The sequence below is a fragment of the Sceloporus occidentalis genome, unplaced genomic scaffold (genome assembly GCF_023333645.1).
Source record: "Sceloporus occidentalis isolate IW3139 unplaced genomic scaffold, rSceOcc1.0.p SCAF_89, whole genome shotgun sequence".
NCBI classification, from domain to species: domain Eukaryota; kingdom Metazoa; phylum Chordata; class Lepidosauria; order Squamata; family Phrynosomatidae; genus Sceloporus; species Sceloporus occidentalis.
This window is the reverse complement of record NW_028317069.1, coordinates 1843013-1864970: the sequence shown is the minus strand read 5'-3', so window position 1 is coordinate 1864970 and position 21958 is coordinate 1843013. Positions and strand designations below refer to the sequence as shown.

General features: G+C 40.1%; 1 protein-coding gene across 1 annotated transcript; it reads left to right on the top strand.

Annotated features, from left to right (window-relative positions):
• The first annotated feature begins 2409 nt into the window (after nucleotides 1-2409).
• On the top strand, nucleotides 2410-17062 carry LOC149284684 (ras-related protein Rab-15-like). The gene is made up of 7 exons (XM_089496423.1): nucleotides 2410-2533; nucleotides 6900-6960; nucleotides 7761-7821; nucleotides 9867-9944; nucleotides 10305-10394; nucleotides 16368-16433; nucleotides 16907-17062. The coding sequence occupies exons 1-7, from the start codon at nucleotides 2410-2412 to the stop codon at nucleotides 17060-17062; spliced, it is 636 nt and encodes a 211-aa protein (XP_089352549.1).
• The last annotated feature ends 4896 nt before the right edge of the window (nucleotides 17063-21958 follow it).

The following is a 21958-nucleotide window of genomic DNA, read 5'->3' as shown; positions in this document are numbered from 1 at the left end:
TTTGTTTATCGCTTTACATAGCGCTATCCTATTCCGCAGCGCTGTACAATGGGTATTATGTAGGGCTAATGCTACACATTCTCACCAGTGATGGATTTATGCAGGGGGGGGGTCCTGGACCTGAGCTAGGGGATCAGCGCACCCGGGGGATCAAAGTACGAGACCCCCCTCACATTTCCCTGGCTGAGGTGGCCCCCTCTTTTCACTGCGGACCTAAATTCTGAGCTGAATCTGCCCCCTGTGATGCCGTGGCCCTTACAGGCGGTTTTTAAAACTCCTTAAGCAACAGAAGTCTAATGAGTAACGAGGACTCGTTCAATGCCATTTTTGACAACTTTCTGTAAGACCCCAACGTTCCCTTTGCTTTAAATATGAAGCCATCGCCATCTACGGCAAGATAGATGCACAGGGTGCAGAATCAGTGATGCTGCAGTTGCTAGGCAACAATATATAGGTCTGGCCATGATTGGTCTGCGGTTCTATATTCTTAGTGAGGCACTGTGACATAATCAAGGTTTGATGACACAATCATTAACACTCCTGTTGCTTGACAATTGTCAGACATAAAGCAGAACTTCGAGAAGCAGCGCGTTATTGTAACACGATATTTAACAACCAATGAAACGGGCCGACGAAACGCGTCGGATTCTATGTGTCTGAGCTAGTGGCTGATTTCACTGTCTTTATATTTTTTATAGCTGTCAAACCCCTCTTCAGTATTTTTAAACCCACAATTGTCCATGCGCACGGCCAACAAACAAGACTTTGCTACAGTAAATGTTAACAAGTCGGCGAAGAGTTCAGCAAAACCCCCTGAAAAGCCGATAAGGCCAGGCAGAGCTCAAAATCTATCGAGCAAGACACGAGCGGTGCTCTGCCCGGCTTATTAATAGACATGAGTAATGAGATCAAAATGAATCATCTTGTCATTTTTGTTTCTTTATACAAGTCTCAATCTCACAAATTTGATTAAAAAGGCTTGGAACCTTTTGGAGTTGCTCTGGCAACAGATGTCTGCCGTCCTCGTTGAGCGACATCGAGGCATTTGTGATGTCATTCCTTCTAGGCTTGTGCACCATGTGGAACAGCAGAAGGGACAGACGCTAAGACACGGAGAGCACCTTAACCAGAGATCTGTCCTTAACCAGAGACACCTCATTTCTGGTGTGCGACGGAACTTTAATTTTAAATAAAATTGTTAATAGAGTCAGAAAAAGAACAAAACAGGAGGGCTCCACCAAAACATAACATGCGCTGCCGTTGGACACACTTACATCATTAGGTGGCTGCCATCTGAAAGCGCCAGGGCTGCCCTTATCCCAGGTCGGGCACTGCATGCCCAATCTCCCCATATGCATTTGCCCCTTCCCGCGTCCCATAGCCACTTTCTGTGCACGTGATCTGCTGTCTATACACATTATTATAGTTTTAGGGCTTCAGAAAATTGTGATACATCATACATTATATGCCCCAAGTGTTCCTCAGGGGGGGAATGAGGGACTGTCCCTAATAAAGAGGGACAATTGGGAGGTATGCTTCAAGTTACAGATCTCACCGACAGACTTCTGCTCTCAGTGCGAGTAGGAAAAGAGCCTTCTGTGCCATCAGAGACACGGGTCTTACTTGTGTCTAATCTATTAATGAATATGGGGGCTGCGGAACCACTCGGGATTTAAAGCCCTACTTACAAGCTGCATCGCTAACCATCACCTGCCTTCTCTCTCTCTCCAGACATTTACATCCGTGTTGGCTTTTCGCTTCCCACATCCTTCTATCAGAATTTTGAGTATTTTCTTAAGAAATGTCAGTCTCCACAAACAAGTCAGACAGGTTCAGTATTTGCCCCCGGGTTGCCCCAATCCAAATAAATGACTGTGATGTAATGCCCCAAGCATTTGTCAGAAGGACAGAGTTTCCCCCCGGGGGCAGCTCCTCGTCACATTAAGGAGGTGTAAATGGATTATAATGGTGAACAGTAATCGATCGATCCCACCCCAGTAAACCTGTCGTGTTCAGATCAGCCGTCTGTTCCAACACACCCAATATATTTGTATATCCTTTACCTATGCGAGGAGATGCAGAGCAGCCTCTCCTGGTCTACTGCATTAGGTGGAGCTTGAATTCCTCCTCCTCCTCCAAACCCATTTTGATAAGAGATCTTCCATCTGGTCGTTTCTCACAGTCTGTGTGTTTTATTACTCAACAAAAGCAAACAGACAATCTCCCTATCCTGCTGGATCCTATCTGGACAAAGGAGGAGAACAAGAAAGAGGAGAAGAACCTGTTGTGGGGACTACATCTGCTGCTCCACAGACAGCCATGGATGGGGAGCAGCGTCTGTGTCCTGAATAAGACCTCCTCCCTTTTCAGCTGAACGCTGTCTGTGCGAAGGCTCCTTCCAGCCACACAATGGCTAAACAATACGATGTGCTATTCAGGCTGCTTCTCATAGGAGACTCTGGGGTTGGCAAGACATGTTTGCTGTGCAGATTCACAGACAACGAGTTCCATCCTTCACACATCTCTACAATAGGTAAGACCTTTGAGATGCTTTCGCCAGCTCCTGATATTCAAGAATTCTCACTGCTTTCATTGGAACCTTAGTGATACATTGTATTCAGACAGCATAGAAAACAACATGTAGAGGAGTTACGTAAGCTTGCAGGACCTCAGAGGTCTCTTGTTCACATGGAATATCTTCAGATCCTGCCTGCCATAAGCAAACATCCTATATCCATTGTGTTCTTATCCTGGGTGTATTGTTACTGCAGCAACACTCAACAATAAGGCTGATGTGTGGGTTATGACTAGTGTATACAGCAACTGTACATCCAAAAATATTTGACCTATTTTAGGAAATAATATCCCTTTATGGTCCCATTTATTTGCAAAATAATTTATTTGAAACAAACAGCTCCTAGCATATTAGATGTATTTTTTTTTTTTTATTTATTTCTAAATTCTGCATGCATGGGGTTTAAACAACTGTTTTTTATATAAGCCTAATATTTATTTATATTGTTAACAATATACTTTAAATGTTTATGTCTGTGTTTACAGTCCAAGTACTGTGTAGGTTCGAGTCCTCAAGGGTCCAAACCCAAATGCATCACCTGTATAAAACCAGTTTTCCCATTAATCAAAATGGCTCCCCTTATAAAGTATGAGAAATATTTAGAAATATTTACATTAGATTATATTACATTTTAAGTTAAAGATGTTGGATGTGTTCTCATCTATGACATCATACTACAGAAGCAGCTTGTGTTGATGATTCACAAATACTAGTCACTTGTGTTGTCATCAAAAGCTGAATCTGTTGAGCGCTCGGGTAATATAATTGACATTTTTTTATTTAGTTTTGTCCCCCCACAGCCTCTTGGGCTTCATTAAATAAAAAATCTATATTGAAAAGAGCGGTTGTGATATTTTGTATAAATGTATCCATCATGCAGTTTAATGTTACGACAAACCGAAGGGATACATTTTATTTTGAAATAAAAATGAATAAAATAAAAAATGGCTTCTGGTAAACCAGTTGAGCCTTGTAATAGCCTGCGTGCTCATTTTACTGATGTGTTCATCGATATAAATATATATATATATATATTAACCCACAATTCCTCGGTGTAGTCCAGACTCAGTGTCTCTGTGAGAAGCATGCGGCAGGGCTCGGGAGAAGTCTGATGATATCTCAGAGTCATTAAAGTCTTGGTATTTTTGTCTGGTATCTAGAAATCAATAGAGCGACTAAGACATTCTTCACACTCCCAGCTAAGGAGGGCGATACAAAAAGCCTTCTGTCGCCGTTAATTGATGGACGATGAATACGTTCCAATAAAGAAGAATGAGAATATATTATTATCTATTATTTGTATAGCGCCAACAATTTACGCAGCGCTTACATTCTAAAACTATATTTTCAGATTTTGGTTTCAAACTACACCCTATATGAGACACCATGCTACACTATATGTCTCAGCTATGAAAGTCAGACACCTTGATGGGTGTAGTTGAACGGTGTCACACAAGTTAACTTTACACACCAATGGACACCGTGAGCTGGCCATTTTGGCTCGTGCATCATCATAACCAGCCAGAACCGCTCTGCAGCTTGGGTCGATTTCCCCCACTGCCAGTCTATCACCAAGAGGTTGCCTCCGCCACGGTGGTACTAACCCATTCACACCAACACTTGCCCCTGCCATATATACACACATACACTGAGTAATGAGGCCTCATAGTTTGGCCATCGTCAGCAATGAGTAGCAGGGTCTCTCTGAAATAGTTTCCAGCTCACAAAGGGAAGTGTGTCTACAGTTCTGTGACAGCAACCTACATGCCATATTATAAAAACGATTGGACTGACACGTAAAAGGTTTCCAAGCAGCCATCAAGGCCGACGTATTGTTGGCATCCAACGTGACGTTACTGGGGTAGATCGGAAAGGCAGTTTTATCTTATGCACTTCATATGACCCGCTCTACTCTACTCTATACACATAAAAGTAAGATCTATTGGTTCGATGTGATCTCCAAAGCATTTACTTATGTAATCAAGAGACCGTCTGATTAGGTTTAAGTGTTCTTCTAAGGAGACATCCGGTATTTTCAAGCTTACAAGCTAACCCTTACACACACACCCAACCAATTAAGGGATATTTCCTTCTTAGACTTCCTTCTGCCATTGCTGCTTCTGCTCTGACAATTGTTTGTTGCCATGGATTTTTAGAAAGGCACCAATATAAAGATAAGACGAGCATGTTTAGGAAGCATGTAACAATACATCAATCTTTAAACATATGGTCATGGATTTTAAAAAAAATGGCTTCAGCTTGCCAAAATAAACTCGGTTCTTCAAGAGGAGGCTCGTTGACCATTTAACTCAACATTAATAACGTAATTATTAACAGAATGTCTTCTCACAAAAAGTAGAGTTGCAGTTGAGTGCCCTTATGTTGAGATGTCATGGAGTCCAACTTGACTCCCAACAAGCTGTTTGCGTGGATTGCCGAGTTGGGAAACTACGTTGAGTTTCATGGAGTTGAGGGTCAACCGGTTTCATTTTGTAAAGCTGAAGCCACCTTCAACCCCCTTGATCACCCTACTGCCGACTCAACACAAAGTTTTGTGATCAGTAGACATTGTTGCTTCTACCCATACCATGACATAAGTTTATAACTCCCATTCTGATTCTGGTGGGTGCTGTAGACAACTAGACATGCTGATGTCATCCATTGTTACTTAACACCGTGTATGCCCCAAATATCCAATCCACACAGCATGGGCGGCTCTTCAAGTACAACTACGTGTTCTCAGATTACTATCACTTTAAGCAGAAAGTATTGATTCATGAGATAATAGCTCCACGGATCACTGACCCTTCAGTAGCATTAAAGAGGCTTTCTGTAATCACAGGTAAGGAACGATAATTTAGGATTTCCAGGATGCACTGAATGATGATAACGGGAGAAAAATTAATCCTGAATGAGATCAGGGATTTATTTTTGTTTCACCACCTTATTTTTTTTAAAATGACATCTGTCATTTGAAAAAAGTAAAGATTGTGGTACAGATTGGGGGGTGCAGGGTGTATTGTGCATGGATGTCTGCATACCGTATGCGCCCCATACTTTCTGCCCCAGCAGCAGAGTTAATGATAGAACCTTCTCTGCTGCATCTTCTCCTGCAAGACACGGCGTCATACCTGAAAAGGAAGGAATACCCCCCAAATTTTGATTGTACTGCATGTGGCGCTCAGCCTTTTGAGTCCCACATCAATATAATTGCACATCAATTCTGACATCTTGTCAGGATAAATAGAATTAAATGTCACTGTTACTATTTTTTACAATAATTCAGGAATGGCTATATCTAACTTAAAAGAGTAATCGGTTATCCATATAAGTTCTATTGCCAAAATGTTCATGGCGTCGGTCAGGGGGTGGGTGCGCAGGTCCCCATTCTCTAGAACATAAAAGACTATTTGACATCATTTAAATAACCAGATTTCAGTTCAATTACAATTATTCAGTGAAGAATTTAGATATATCTGCAGCCGAATATTCAATACAAAATTTATTTTGCATAATAATTGCATGGCGTTAAATACATTCCCTGCAAAGAACACCCCCCCCCCCACCATCCTTAAAATATATTTCATGCAATCTTAAATCCTAATGGATCATGCCATTACAAAAAAAATTAAAACAAATAAAAAGGTCAATGATTCTATTCGAAGAAAAACACTTGCGTCATGGGAATCCAAAGTGGAATGAAGTGTGTGTATACAACCGATACAAGAATAGCTACAAGATTCCATTAACAAAAAATAAATAAGAAGCCCATATTGATCTTAAGGCTGCCATATTTCCTCTAAATAAGTTCCACTTGAATATAATGGACCCGAAAGTGCACATATTCTGCTATAAGTACTCATTGCAGCTGACTAAAGAACAAGGGTTTCCGGAGGGTCTGTCGGTAGGCGATCCAGCATTCACTCAAACCTGCCTCATCCCTAAGTAGCAAAAAGAGGAGAAAGCCCTCCTTGGGTTAGGTTTCCGGTGCTTACAAGTAGCATTGAATGGCTCAATAAGCAAAGCTTTAGGATCTGGCTCATACTATGCGGAAAACCGACTTGTCTACGAAGACCCAAAGACCTCTCCCCATTGTACTCCCCAGATACGGGTCTAAGGGACGGCGTTGTTGTTATCTGCTCCTCTGTAGGAACATATGACGTCTCGTAGCTGAGAGTCGGCACTTGTGTTTTTGGAGCCTTGTAGACACCCTGAAGTGTATGTCATGGCTTCCTTCTAGTGGATGAAAAAGGGATTTCAAAACCTGTGAATATTAAAAAAAACATCTTGTCGTTATTAATTTGCCTTATGCTTTGCCTTTCAGGGGTTGATTTTAAAATGAAGACAATAGACGTTGATGGCATCAAAGTTCGAATACAGATCTGGTAAGGAAGATTACCTAAGCCTAAGACTAAGACTTATCTCCTTAGATATTCTCTAAAATTTACTTACACCTAATTTGGGTCAACTGGGGAGCGGGAAATGGCAGAGCCTTAAGTGTTTTGGCTAGTGTAAGCTACCCAACATCTATTCCGCCCCTCACATCATTATTTCTAAATATCTATCATATTGTCCAGAGACTTACACATTAAACCTCCCCACTGAACTTCAGTTATCCCCCGAGCGTCTAATACCAGTGATGTATTCTTTATACTCGCGGGAACGACCAACCTGTGGCTCTCTTGGACCAGCCTTCACTTCTAGTATTTAGGATTTAAGAAGCTTTGGGGTAGCAAAAAAACAGAAGAAAAAGGATAACACTATTTCTATGTTTTTATTGTAACTCAAATACCCGCTGGCATCTCGAACAACGTTTGTCTAGATATCATCAGCTATAGCTTAGGTAGAACGGATGAATGGACGCTTGCTTTCTCCGTAGCGACATACACAATGATGACCCGGTAATTGTCTGGCGTGTGATCGGATTCCCATTTCATCTCTCTCCAAATTCTTGTCTAAACATGGTTTTTGTTATGAAAGATCAATGTTCCCGTGTCGCCCGGTGCTGTATAGAACGCGATGGCTGAATGTCAGCGTCTGAATCATCGCAGCCCGACAGCGGAGGCATCTTGGCTCCGCTTTAAAGAGCTGAAATAATTGTCATCGTATTTCATGCCCGAGCAGCAATGATAGGATACTTATATTATTTGATCTTTAATAACCGCCTGACATCTCTCTTTCTTAGGGACACGGCTGGACAAGAACGATACCAGACCATAACTAAACAGTACTACAGGCGAGCCCAGGTATGTCCTTAAGAGCTACTGATGCCCGTTTGTTATGTTGAGCAACAAAGTGGGCTTATGATGTCACTGATGAGCACACTGAGGTCATGCAGAGTGCTTACTGATAGACAGGGAGCGAGTGGGATATGGCTTTTAGTAACAAAGCTAGGACTCTTCAGATTGGCCATAACAAGTGAAATGAAGCGTGCAAAACGTTACGCAGCCGTATAATGTGTATAGCGATTAAATGGCGATGCTAGACGGGAAAGGAATGCGAAAAACCAACGACTGAAAAAGGTTTGAGGTTTTTCCAAGGTTGACCGGGTGGTTCTTATCTGCTTTCAAGTTCTATATTTATATTTGAACTACTTTCACTACAGCAGATAAGCCTTTGAGGTACTCAAGGGCCCATAACATTGACTTATCACTAAGGTCAAACATAGACCATTAAGTCACCCCTGACTGTGAATTCTCCTTTAGTAAATAGACGCCATTGTGTTTTGGGATAGAGGAAATAAGCATATAGAAGGTGTAAGACTACCGACGCGTGCACACTAGTACAGACATTGAATACTTCCCTTAAGGTATCGCTTCTTTGGTTTCTTAAGACTTATTAATCCAAGCTCTCATGGTCTAGGGTGTCTGTGAGGAAGTTCTGCTATTGAAGTACTCCTGTGTTGTTCCACTGAGGTTAGAAAAGTACGGCAGCTGTCAGAAGTGACTTTGTTTAAGTGCGGCTAGATGAAAAGCAGACTAAAGAGGGGTCAGGAGAGAGGTTCATGTGGGTTGGCGATCCGCAGAGAAGCAGATACCGCCGTACGGTTTTCAAAGAAGGCCATTTAAAGCAGATCTTTCTTTTCTTTTCCTGCATTTTTAAACAATAAACTCGTTTCATGGCGTTTATAGATTAAAAGAAGCACATCACATGACACAACTGAAAGGGCTATTTTGTCCATGCTATATCATCTCTAGACGTCTCTGTGCATGTGCCGGGGGTTTATGTTACATTTCTATGGCATGTTAAATGTTTTAAGTCTTTTTATCACTTTTGTATGTACCCATTTACCTTGCGTTCATACTCTGTGCACCCCATTGAGAGGCTTAAACGAAGCTATTGATTTCTACAAAGCTTTTCTTCGTCGCAATCTAAATTTAACGACTGCAAACTTGTTTGTAGACGTTGACTCGAAGACCATGGATTTCTAAACCATTATAAATACCACGATATTACTTCACTGAATAAAGTCTGAAGAGTCAGCCTTACACAAATAATCCCGATTTCTAGGCACAGTCACGCTGTCTGGTAGCCGCCCCAGTGTCCCACTTTTGCGGGCGGTGGAGATCATCAGCCATTTGTGGAGATCCTCAGACCTCCCCTGGCCAGCTCGGGGACATGTCAATTCAATGGAGGTCTCTGCTGTAGCAGCACAAGCCTCCATTGTAGCGCGCCGCAAGGCGACACTCCCTGTAAGATGGGCAGACTCCCACTTCTAGTCCCACTCCTCTCCCATTGCCACTCTTCCCTCCCAGCACCTGACATGTTGTAGGGAATGGTATACATCTATATTCACTATATTATAGCGGTACATTGAGAGTTCTAGGTGGACACTGGGAGTCTCCGGTGGAGTTGCCTCCAGGTTCAGCCTGGTTGCTACAAACTGGTTACAAAGATCAGCAAGTGAATTGACTTGATGTGTCAGTGGTGGCCCCTAGAGGCGATAAAGGGATGAGGCTCTTGTGATGTCACCAGAATCAGGTTTGCAGTCTGACTTTGATAAATGAGGACATGAACTTAATCCGTTCAGATAACCCCTTCCTGGGATGACCTGTGCTGCTGCTAGATATTGTTATGGAGTCCTTCTGCTTTCACCGATTCTTGACACGTTGTAGCATCCATTTGGATATAAGATAATTCTAATACACGTCATTGTAATATTACATCACAGAACAAAGTATGGATATTTTTTGTTACCGGTTGAGCTCCATTGTACGTTTATACTAATGTTACACGAGCTCGCGCAGGCTGCTTCTGGCCTGTTAACGTTTGCTCTCTTTATGTTTTTCAGGGAATATTTCTAGTGTACGATATAACAAGTGAGCGCTCCTACCAGCATATAATGAAATGGGCCAGCGACGTAGACGAGGTAGGGTCAATGCTCCAGCAGATCGGGTGCGCTGCGGCGTGCAACCAGCGGCTGGATATGCCCGACAGCAACGCGAGCATAAAAACACCGTGCGCTGCTGCGCGTATACTGCACTCGGCCGCACCTACGTCATCAGACTTAAAGTTTCCCATAACAAATAGATATTGTTTAAGCTCTGATGATTCAAGTGGTATGATACATGTCTGCCCTTTATACATCTCCAGAACTGTACAAGGAAACATAACTTCTATAATATACATGATAAATAAATATATACACACACACACACACACACACTTGAGAATTTTTTGAGGCTGTATAGATAGTGGCAACAATTAAACTTTTGTTATTATTCCCCAGTACGCGCCAGACGGAGTTCAAAAGATTCTGATTGGAAATAAGGCTGATGAGGAACAGAAAAGGCAAGTCGGGAGAAATCAAGGGATGAAGGTACGTTCCGAATGAAGCTGCCTTTCCAAACTCTAAAGTTGCTTAATAATAAAAGGGAAACAAAGTTAAAATACACGTTTCTCCTACATTCAAAATACCAATGAAGACATACATAGAAATCACTCAACAAAGTGTTTATCCCAAAGGAGGAGAAACGTTAGTACAAGCAGTCGTAGTCTAAAACTAGAGGGTCACTGGCTTAGAAGTAATGTAAGGGAGTTTTACATTACGGAGAGAGTAGTAGAAAAGTGGAACAGGCAAAAATGGTGAAAAAAGGCTAATACAGTGAGGGAAATTAAACATACAGGGATAGGCATACGGCTCCTGAATCCGAGACCAGACCAACGACTGATTAAGCCCCGAGTCCTACTTTAATGAGATTGGTAGGTAAATCTTCATGCTGCTATAAAGAGATTGTCACAAGTCACGTCAACTATTTAAGGACATGGCAGGGTGAGAAACGATGGCCGCATGCATTGTGGGGGTCCTGACTTGCAAAACGTGACATCACTTTTCAAGTGGGAAAATTAGAAAAACAACAACAATTGGGTTTTGACTTTTTGGCTCAAAAGCCAGAAGGACGGGTGGAAGGGTAGAAGGGTAGAACTTGGCTTTTTTTTTATTTATTTTTTTTTATTTTTTTTATTTTCAACCTAAATTACTATGTTACTAAGGGCCCCTGAATGTTAAAGTGCAATATAATCGCTAAATTCCAAACTAGGGACAAATAGCACAGTTAAGTAGAAACAGCAGGTATATTCTGGGAAAAAAAACAAGGAAAATATAGAAAGCATGGAGAAAAATAACTATTTTCAACATAACCATCAGATCTTTCCCTTCCTGACATAATATGATGATATAGTACGGAAGCTCCCAGTAAATATGATCCAGTTTGCCAATTATTACTTAAAATGCATCATCGACATGGTCAGCCCAGTAACGAGATACTTTACTTTTTCAACTTAACGAAATGATAGAGGATTGTGAAAATATAATGTGATATAGAGTTGCCTACAATTACAATTGTTATTTATCTATCACAAACTGCAATGTACTAATGAGTGACAAATTGGTAAAAATGTCATAATGAACCACGTTAAATTAGGAGATGTGGCACTTTTAAAGCAGCCTCTCGATTTCTGGATATAAACTATTAGCCCGAGAGTAAATTGAATGTTTAGTTGAAGCTGGTTCCTTTTTTGGGGGCCAACATAGAAAAATTAACTTAAGGTTACAAAAGCTTGAAGTAACTCGTCCTCAGATAGGTTAAATTACAAGACTAACTAAACTGAGATTTAAATGAGCGGTTAGTCGGTGGCAGCTTTGTATAACATGCGCAACCTGAAGAATGAACGTCAGATGGTTGCTGGAAAGGCTGTCTCCTTGAAGACAACGTTGTGGTGTTATAATGTCTCTGTATAGACCATGGGTGCACCTCTGGTGATCACAGACAGGCCAGGTAAGTCAGATCTGATGTGTTCATTGTTTGGAGTATGCAATGCCAGCCTCAGGAATCAATATATTAAGACACATGTATGTTTTCTCAATGGTTCATGGTCCTGTTTTTTTATTTATTTATTTATTTTTTTAACCAATGTTAGCTTATATTCTGGAAAGTAAAAGGATGAATATATATCTACACGTACATTTTAAGATGCATCTTGGTGTTCAAAGCGTACCATTTCTAGAAGGAATAAAAAAAAAAAGACTGCTATTTCTTTATTTAAGGGGCTAGGTTTCTGTAAAATGCCAAGAAGGCAGCCCCAGCACGCTCTCTTCTGTCTTTGAACGGTCTTCAGTTGGAGACCTAGAATTATGAGTTGGCCTGGCTTTGCACATTACAGAATTTACGCTCTATATGTCCCTTGCTTAAATGGTAAAAGATAACAGATTTGCACCAATGGAAAGTAACTTGGCTTAGATATATATGTTCCCACGTATATATGTTGGGTTTGGGACTGGACAATATCTATGTATGTCCTCTTGGAAGGCAAACCGTCTGGCTTGGTACACTCTCTCTCTCCTGGTTGCCTGGTACGCGTTATGTTTTTTGCGGAAGATGGGGCGGTCTGGCAAAAAAAATATAATAAAAAATATATTGAGAGTGAGTGTTTAATACAATTTATTTGGCTATACTAAAAGCCTCAATGCACGTTGGCGAGTTGTGTCCACCCAACCTGCTGCATCTAGTCGCAAGAAAAGATTCTGGATATTATATTAAACATTTCTAGAAATGTGGGAAGCCAAATTCTTTAAGTTATTTTTGCATAAGGGGTAATTATCCTATCCTACCACGTGAGCCTGCCCCGATCAACACGTTTGTTTTTTGGAGGGTTTTTTTCCCCAATTAGTACACATTTTTGTACCATAAAGTCTAGGTTTTTGCTGAAGTACTGAATGGTTTCAGAACATTTGCTTACATATAAGGTATCTATAAGGCGACACGGGTATGTTTGGCTATTAGGAGGCATATATTCATTTGTCAGTGTGTGTGTGTGTATATTTTCTTTTGTGTTCTCCTATTGATCACGCTTAGCCCATCTCCTCCTGGTTTGGTTCTCCACCATTAAGGCTTCCTATTGGCTGAAATAATTGTCTAGATTTATCTAAAGATGAAAATAAATTTTACATACATGCAGAGTCACGTGGATTGGGATCTACTGCTCAGTATGGCAATCCACTCAAAAGTAATGTAGGTCTATAATATGATATGTAAAGTCACATGTGGAGTGCTCCCTACTAATAAGGGCCGGTGGTGTAACACAAAATGCCCGGCACATTACTTTAGCTATGGTAAAAGTTAAAAATCAGACGTTATTTGTAGAATAGCATTTGACATTTGTCAAAAAGGACGTGTTTACTTTGCTGTTCAATTGCCATACGTGTGATTGGCTGCCAGGGCATATACAGGAAGTGTACTCAAGTATGCTTCCTGTGTATACTTCCTGGTTTCAAGAGAGGCAGCCAAGTGACAGAAGTCCCATTCCCCAACGCCAATAAATAGACTCCAATATGCATTAAAAACACTTTTGTGGACTAGACTATCCCTTAACTATTGAATTCACTAACATAGAAGACAAGCATGTAGTACTAATTAAAAAGAGCAATAATAATTAATGATGCGCGGCGATATCATGGAGTCGAATCAATCAATTCCATAGCAGACTATCTTTAGTGAATAGAGTCCCAGTGGGTATGGATGAGTTAAAACATTTAATTTCCCTGTGGGAAGGCCTGAGTTGGCCTTGCATATTGCACTGATTTATGATATTATCCGAGTAATGTATTACGCGAGGCCAACATGGCCCCACTTACAGTGAAACTCAGCATTATTAAACTAGCAGCACAGAGATATTTCAATCTGTCTCAACCTATATACAACCCATAGTTACTGAATCAAACCAAAAGTCTACAAATTACCCCCTCCCCAAAAAGAAATGTTTGATCACACCTTAGTCATTAATATGGAGGCTCGATTGTTGCCCAATTGTCAATTTGTGGGCACGTGGGTGCTATACCTTTCCTGATTCTCTACAAACATATCTAGATTTTGTTGATAAGGAACATGTGGGCATGTCTTGGGTCCTACACAGTTGTGTTTTCTGCTCAAGGCCAATTAGGCCCACGGTGGCCAGGTCCTCTGTTGCAAGACAGGGAGCCTATGGCCCTCTTGGGTGATCAGGCTCCCTGTAACACCACTGTTCGGCACAGTTCTGCAAAGTTCCACCCCGCACTAGCATCCTTAAGAGACGAGTGCCGACAGTGCAGGACAGTGTCGAAGATAGATCCCCCAACTGACCATATCCATCTAGTGCATATAAAAATCGAGTGAAGTGATCCGAGTCTCACCGTAGCATGTTGATCAATGGACCCCAAAGCTACTTAACATGGTTTGCCAACTCTGGCTATAGGTTGACAAAAAGACAACCTCTGTAAGGTCTCAATAATACAACCCAGACATAGATCCAAGTATGACCACAAAACATGGACGTGTCAGACTCCAAAGTTACTTAATTTATGTTGTTTGCTAGTAAAGATTCTGGGTATCGGCTTACAAAAATATAAAACTAGATAAGTCTTTATGGCCCCAGAAATATGACCCAGACACGAGTAGGCACTTGGCATAATTCTTTTCTTTAACTCGAGTACTGAGTGGTGTGAAAACGTGAATGAACTGAACTTTTCAGGCTGAAAGGAGGGTTTGACCTTGTAAACCATATAATTTCTTCCCCTTTTTAAAAACCTATTTTAAATTAGTGCAAATCTGTTGTTAATTACCTTCTATCGAAGACACTGCTGTGTCGAAACCCACGCCACGTTCAAAGCTACAATTAAATCAGCAGAGCTCCGTCACTCCGCAGGGAGAATTTATCATTTTGAACACTAAGAAAAGTCTCCAGTGTGCGTAGATATATATTAACCCTTTATTTTATTTTACAGGCAATGTTCAAACATTGAACAACATATTGAGTGGACCATGAACTAAGGAGAAAATGTATGTATGAACAGATAAGTATTCATTAATTTGCTGAGCGGTTGATTAAGTAATACGACCTCATGATGCATTTTATATCACCTGCAAATAACTTTTTCTTTTTAAACATTGTGGTTAAGTAGATATCTGGGCCGCAACTTTTACTAACTTGCGGATTTTCTTTGGGCTACCTTCTGATTTTTTTTTTCTCCTATAACAGCAAAATCATTTTTCTTCCATGGACGCATTTCTCGTTAACTGCTAGTGGAACAGAAACATCTAGTGGCACACCAACAGATCTGGCCCATTCGGCCCATCTAGTCTGTCCATCTTTCCCGATGTAAAGACCTTAATCAGTCTTTGGTCTTGCCTTTAAGTCCGTGCTCTCATCCTTTTCTCATATATATCCTTCATATCATTTTTCTTTTTCATCCTCTTATTGCACCTTTTTTGATCTTCCTATTTTTTTTTTTTATTTTTTTTTAACATCTTTTCTCTTTTTTTTTATACCCCTTTCTTTATATTTTTAAGCTCTAATCATTTTAACCCTGCCCACCTCTATTGGCTTTCCATTGTTTTATACCTGCATCTCAGCCTTACTTTATAACCCCACACCATCCTTTCAGATTAAAATACCCTGAACGCGCCTTGTTTAAAACAAGAACCCAATCCTTTCTGCTTAGCGTGACTAGTCAGAGCCCTGGCGGTCTAGTGAGTGAACACGAGGCCCGTGCTTTTTCTGCCATAGACCTTCTCAGCACATGCTGAAGCTTTTCACAAAGTTTTGAGCTCCAAAATACGATGGTCTATCATCTGGAAGGACAGTCTACTGTACAAAGCAACCTCAGCAAACTCGAATGCCTATTCATTACTTTAATATGCATTTTTTTTTATTTTATTGGCAAAAATACACAAAATGCTTAAACCAGTTTGAGGGGGGTGCCTGTAAATCTTGTGGGAATGGCTGCCGGAGGGGAGTACGTTGTACTTGCACAGTCCTAAGCAGGAGATGCGTTTGGCCAAACTCCTGCAAAGGACTGGAGCTTGTAGATGGGGGAAACATTCTCGTTGACTTCCATAGTAAAAATGGCTTTTCTGGATCTAGGGATTGTTTAAACGCCGTCATTCCAACAGTGGTGGGCTGACACCTCTTGGGCCATGCTGCAAAGTAAGTGGCCCAGTATCTAGTCCTGTCTAACACAAAAAAGGGACCGAGAAGATGGCTCACAAAGGGAATACAGAAAAACAATCAAGGTGCAAAACAAAAACGTTCTCACTCTACGACCTATGGACTTGCAAGTAAAGCAAACACAACCTGCTTCTCTTAGTGGTTCAGAACCTTGAAATCATAGCAGTCAGGTGGACATTTGAATCCTCGCACTCTTGTAGTCTTATTCTGCGGGCAAACCCTACCTGCAGCTGTCTTCCATGAGAAAAAGTGTATTCACCTTATAACCCCAAAAAACACTCAAATCTAAAGCTGTCTATTTTTTTTCTAGCTTGCAGAAGAGTACGGCATGGACTTCTTCGAGACAAGTGCCTGCACCAACATCAACATAAAAGAGGTAAGATAAAACAATGCATTTTGAACTCAGTCTGTCCTATTGGTTATCGGAAATATTTTGCCTGTGATATACTTTGGGCAAAGTCTCCTTCCAACAAGGTGTTTCTACGAACCAATTTGTACATCAAATTAACCTGAAGTACGAGTAACGAGAAGTACCTGAAATTATGTTTCCCCGCCAAATACCATCAAAAGATTTGATCATTACGTATTCATTGTGTTTGTGCCAAGAAATTATTTTCTATACCGCCTGAAGCCAGAAATACAGCTATGTAATTATACCACGTACTATGTTCACTTTCCAGGAGACACGAGTAGACGCGTGTGTAACTTTCAGCAGGTGGCTCCAGCCCCGTAAAATAGGACTAATATTTCACAAGAAAACGTTCACCATTATTATCTTTCCATCACGTCCTCATCTGAATGTAACAGTGAATTTATTTATTTTAAATTTTTTTTTTGCTTTCTTTGAAGTCATTTACTCGACTGACGGAACTGGTGCTTTTGGCTCATAAGAAGGAGTTGGATGGCTTGCGTGTCTCTTCCACCAATGAACTGAATCTAGTCGAAATGGAAGAGGACACCGACAAACAGGACGGGACGACAGCCTCAAAATCCTGTTGGTGCTAGAACTGCCCTTTGTAGAGGATGTATGTAAAGGTTTATCTGTGAAAGGAGTTCATTAAGGTGTAAACTATCATGGAACCAGTTAATGTTGATGGAACCTTCAGTTCCTACGTTACCGGAATTTTTCAAGTGCTGGAATTCTATTACCTGTCGTTGGTTGACCAGTAATTTTATCTCCAAGTCCTACCAAGATCTATGAGATTAAAAAATAATATACTTTTGAATAGGTGATTAAACCCAGCTATAATTGAAAAATTAAATAAATCCTAAATTAAAAAGAAAAATATAGGAAGGGGAATATTATTTTGAGGGGGAAGTATTATTCTTTTTGGTTTTCGCACTGGCCTTTTATGATCTTTAATATGTCAAACAGGAAGAAACTGCCATCGAATTTCAGATAAATGCATTAAAAGCAGAGTCACGTCAAAAAATGCCCCCTCCTATTTCCACAAACAGGGGCGACAGCGCGTCTAGCAGGTAGAAGGCAGCATGGGCTTCCTCTAGATTAAGGGAGAAGGGAGTTTGGGCAGGATGCCTGCTGGGGCCAACAGTCACGGGGAAAGTAAACGAGGAACGTTTCTAAGTAAAACATTGCTAGTTTTATTACAAAATAGGGACAACGAGGCATATTGAATTTATACATTAATTCCCAGTGTAAAATTCCGAGGTTCCCTCCCCATTAAATTAATATTGCTCTTACCCTCTGTAAATAATAAATAAAAAAAGAACCACAATATTTTCAGCATTGAAAGTATTGATAGAAATAAAAATTAATAGAAAAATGGTCTCCCTTATTAATAAAAATTAATTTGCGAATCTCTAAAAGACTGGAAATCAGCGCTACTTCAAATTTACCGATTGTGTTGTAGTGACATCATAACCGAGTTATGGTTTTTTTTTTGGAAAATGTTTGTCAAGCAAGTGTTTTTTGTTAGACTGTCATCATGACAGAGACAAAGAGGTATTTAATGTCGAAAAATATTAAATATATGTTTTGTTTGTTTCCAGATTCAGTAATATGTATTGATACTACACTTTCATAATCCATTCTCACGGCGTTATCTTGTGTTTAGGCTTTTGAGATCGGTTAATGGTTTTAAAAAGCACAAAAACCTTCTATATGCAAATATCTGTCACCAAACAAAAAAGAAAAAAAATTATTGGACAGTGTAATAAGTGTATAAGCAGATATTGAGGCTATAAAAGAGGTGAGATCTTCATTAAATTAATGCCATTACATGACTAAAATAATCATGATCAGAAGTATGATCCTTGCAGAATTATTATTATTTCTACCACTTGTGTAGCGGGGGGCTTAAAAATGTGAGGTGCCCCTGGGCTGAACGTTAATATTAGATATACCTGGGAGCTCTAGAAAGCAGTGTCTAGACTGCAGCTTTCCTTTAAATCACCTATTGCAAATAGTTTGTATTACGTATGAGTAGATAAAGAGCAAATGCCCAAAAAATTAGTGCAAGCCTATGTTTAGGGTGGTCTTCAAACAAAATGGGGCAACCCCCCAGCCCCCGCCCAACCATACATGAGAACGCTCTACCAAGCGTGTCACAGAGGTCACGTTTACGTCCACAACAAGGTTTGTCAAGTTATTGGTGGCTATGAAGCATTTAAAGGGTTCTTTACAAAGACTACATCTGCCTACCCTGATAGAAATTCAAAAAGTATAAAGCCTACTTTAATAGGTACCCCCAATGGGACTAGACTGGGAATTACTACATGCATCCAGAGGCACCACTGGGCGCTGGCCCAACAAACATCTGCCTGCTGGCCAGTCCAGGGCTGCCCCCCAAAGTTATCAGTGTTTCCGTCCTCTAAGAACTTCATGAGAAGGTCTCTCTGAAGACTGAAACATCATTCATATACTTTTTTCACATATTCGACACATCAATATGCGAGACCGTTCTCTACTTTGATCTATCAATCATTTGCTTAATATGCCTGAATATATCGCAGTCTCTGTTTCTCATCCTATTTATCAGTAACCACAAGGGTCTTCACATCAAAAGAAGGTCATCAAGGTAATGGAATGCCTGCATTACTGGAATCGATCGATTTAACAAACCGTTAACAGGCTTTCACGGCTCAAAATCAATACAATACAATATTTGTGATCAGTAGTGTATAAAGCTGTTTTCCAATCATTAGTCTTTACGACCTATGTCATTTGTACTTGCTGTGCTTTGATGCCTATTTAACTTTGTTTTATACCGTATCGAAGTAAGTCATTTGAACACCGAGACAATCATATGGTGGGTCTGCATATTTACAGATTATCTTTTTTGATGTATGGAAACTGAAAGCTTGCAGGCTGAAGTCAGACACCATAAGAACATTACCAAATGATATATTGGCTCTTTAAAATAAATATCTATTTTACATCAATGCACTTGTAGTTTGACTCGTTTTGTTAAATATTATTTCTGTGATCATGGGAAGTTGTGATGTTAATAAATCTATGTTTTGTTACCAAGACATCATATGACTGAATCAAAACCCTGCTGTATTGTATTGTCTGCATCTCTGTAGAGAGAGAACATTTTTTAGTAGAGTAGCTCTAAATTTGTCATGGATGAATGACCCCAGTATCACTAGGCTGGTGAAATATCTCTAAATAAAGACTTGGCTTCTTTATTAATACAAGCGATACAAGACAAGGTTGTCCACCGTCTTCATATTATGCTACATCTTTACCATTCTTTGGAATGTAGTCTAATTTGAAGTTTCTGTACTGTAACAACAAATGTTACAGATATATAAGTTAAAAGTTGCAAGTAAGTTTCATAGAAATTGGAGGAAAAGCCTTTCTGAAGCCAAGCAGGACTAAAGTTTATTAATCTACTAGTCCAAGCTCTGTAAAATGAAACCAACAGTTTACAAGGGTTAATATTTTAGATGCACCCAGCTGGCCTCTGAGTATATAACCAGTTACATTACGCATTTAAAAACTTTTTTTTTTTTTATATGTATCTTAAAGTATCAAACTCATATGAACTAAATTTGTATGTTCAAAAGAATGTATGTCACTAAACCACCATACACAGATCATGAAGCAACAAGGTTATAAGAGGTTACTTAAACTGACATGGATGTATGATAACCTAGCGACACCCTATGTGACCACTTTTTATGAATAAATACAGGGGTATTAAAGGCATGGCATCTACCAAAGGCAATGCAAAGTTATATTTGCTTATAAAAGGTGTGTAGCGTCCTCTAGAAAACTGCATACAGAAACCCCCAATAACTGTAAAATATATCCTGTCCATTGTGCTGAGGTTTCCTGAGAACCCACATCACACAGCATCATTCTCAGAGTTCACCTGATAATTTACATGTCTTATGGAGGTAACAGAAGACACAGGTGACAGAATGATGTGGTATTAAATAACGCACTACTATTTTATTTGATGTTCCTATCTCCCCACCATCAGTTGCAAAACTAAACAAATAACGCAACATCTACAGAAATCCAAATATCCTGATACTTCTTTATTCTCACCTGTAGAGGGAGATAGAGTAACATGATATTCTAAGGAGTGATAACAGGATAATCAGAAGCTGATCAGGTGGATACAGCTCACAACATTGACCCATAAATCTTCTAAAGGTAGTATTCCAAGAGATTATATTAATGAAATGTTATTGAAGTAACATTGTCATGGTCATTAATTTACCTTCCACAGTTTACTCACTCCCAAGTGTCCTCAAGATAACCTTTACCACAGGAATCTCTGCTGTTGACCCATCTTGATGTCGCCCCTTCATTAAGTACAGTATATTCCATGTGTTTGTGACATCACACACAATGATATATCACATGCTAAGCTGACCTGGGAAGTTGTAGTTGGTAAAAACACCACAGACTACCCCAAGCATCGTAATTGTTTGTGACAAAGTAATGTGTTCTTACCGACAGTCACCCTGTTAAGATATATCAATACTTGCTGGACATTGATAACTACAGGGAATTACTTGATGGTCTTCATTAATTGTTCATAAAATGTGATCTGATCTACATCAAAGTCACAAGTATAAACAAAACAAAAAAAAAAGAAGTATTTTCAATGTCAATTACCGCACCCAAGATTTACTTGAAGTTTAGGGTCATCGTCCTTGACCCACCTTACTGATGAACTTAAGCTGGCCATTGTGACATTATCCTGTGTAATACCTTGATAAAATTGGGAATTTAGTCCCTTCAATGATGGAAATTGAAGATCCTGAGGCAGGCCCAAATCCTGATACCCCCCCACCATACTTTACCATTGGGATGATGTTTTCATGTTGGTTTGTGGTGCCCTTTTTACGCTATACGTTGTGCTGCGTGTTCTTACCGAACAATTTAACTTTAGTTTCATCAGCCAACACATTAGTGATGCCGAGTGTCAAGGTGCTCTTTAGCAAACTTCAGACAAACGGTCCTGTCATATATCCCCTTCCTATTTAATGTTTTGCATACGGTAGACTCCTGAACGGAGATATTAACCAGCTCCAATGATTCCTTCAAGCCTTTAACTGCTACTCCAGGGTTCTTTTTTTACATCGTGAAGCACTGCACGTTGCACCCTTGGAGTCACCTTGGCTGGGTGCCCACTTCTAGGGAGAGTAGCCACCATTTATAAATAATAGCCTTCATTTATAAATAATTTGGTGGCAGTTTGAAGCAGTAATTGGCAATTAGTTGCAGGATGCAAAAAAGAAGGGTCAATGCGTGGGATAGAGTTTACAGCAAGATGTGCTGCGTATTACACCTGAGATGCTTATTTTAGAATTTCACTAACTCACTTTATTTGTATGTATGTATTCATTTACTTAACAGCGACAGATTTACTTAGCGCTTGACAGCTGACAGCATATTTAAGGGGAGTCACAATAAGACCT

Coding starts and splice junctions, on each gene's coding strand:
- LOC149284684 (XM_089496423.1), top strand. CDS start 2,410: ATGGCTAAACAATACGATGTGCTATTCAGGCTGCTTCTCATAGGAGAC. Junction 2,534..6,899: donor TTCACACATCTCTACAATAG/GTAAGACCTTTG, acceptor TTTGCCTTTCAG/GGGTTGATTTTAAAATGAAG. Junction 6,961..7,760: donor AAAGTTCGAATACAGATCTG/GTAAGGAAGATT, acceptor TCTCTTTCTTAG/GGACACGGCTGGACAAGAAC.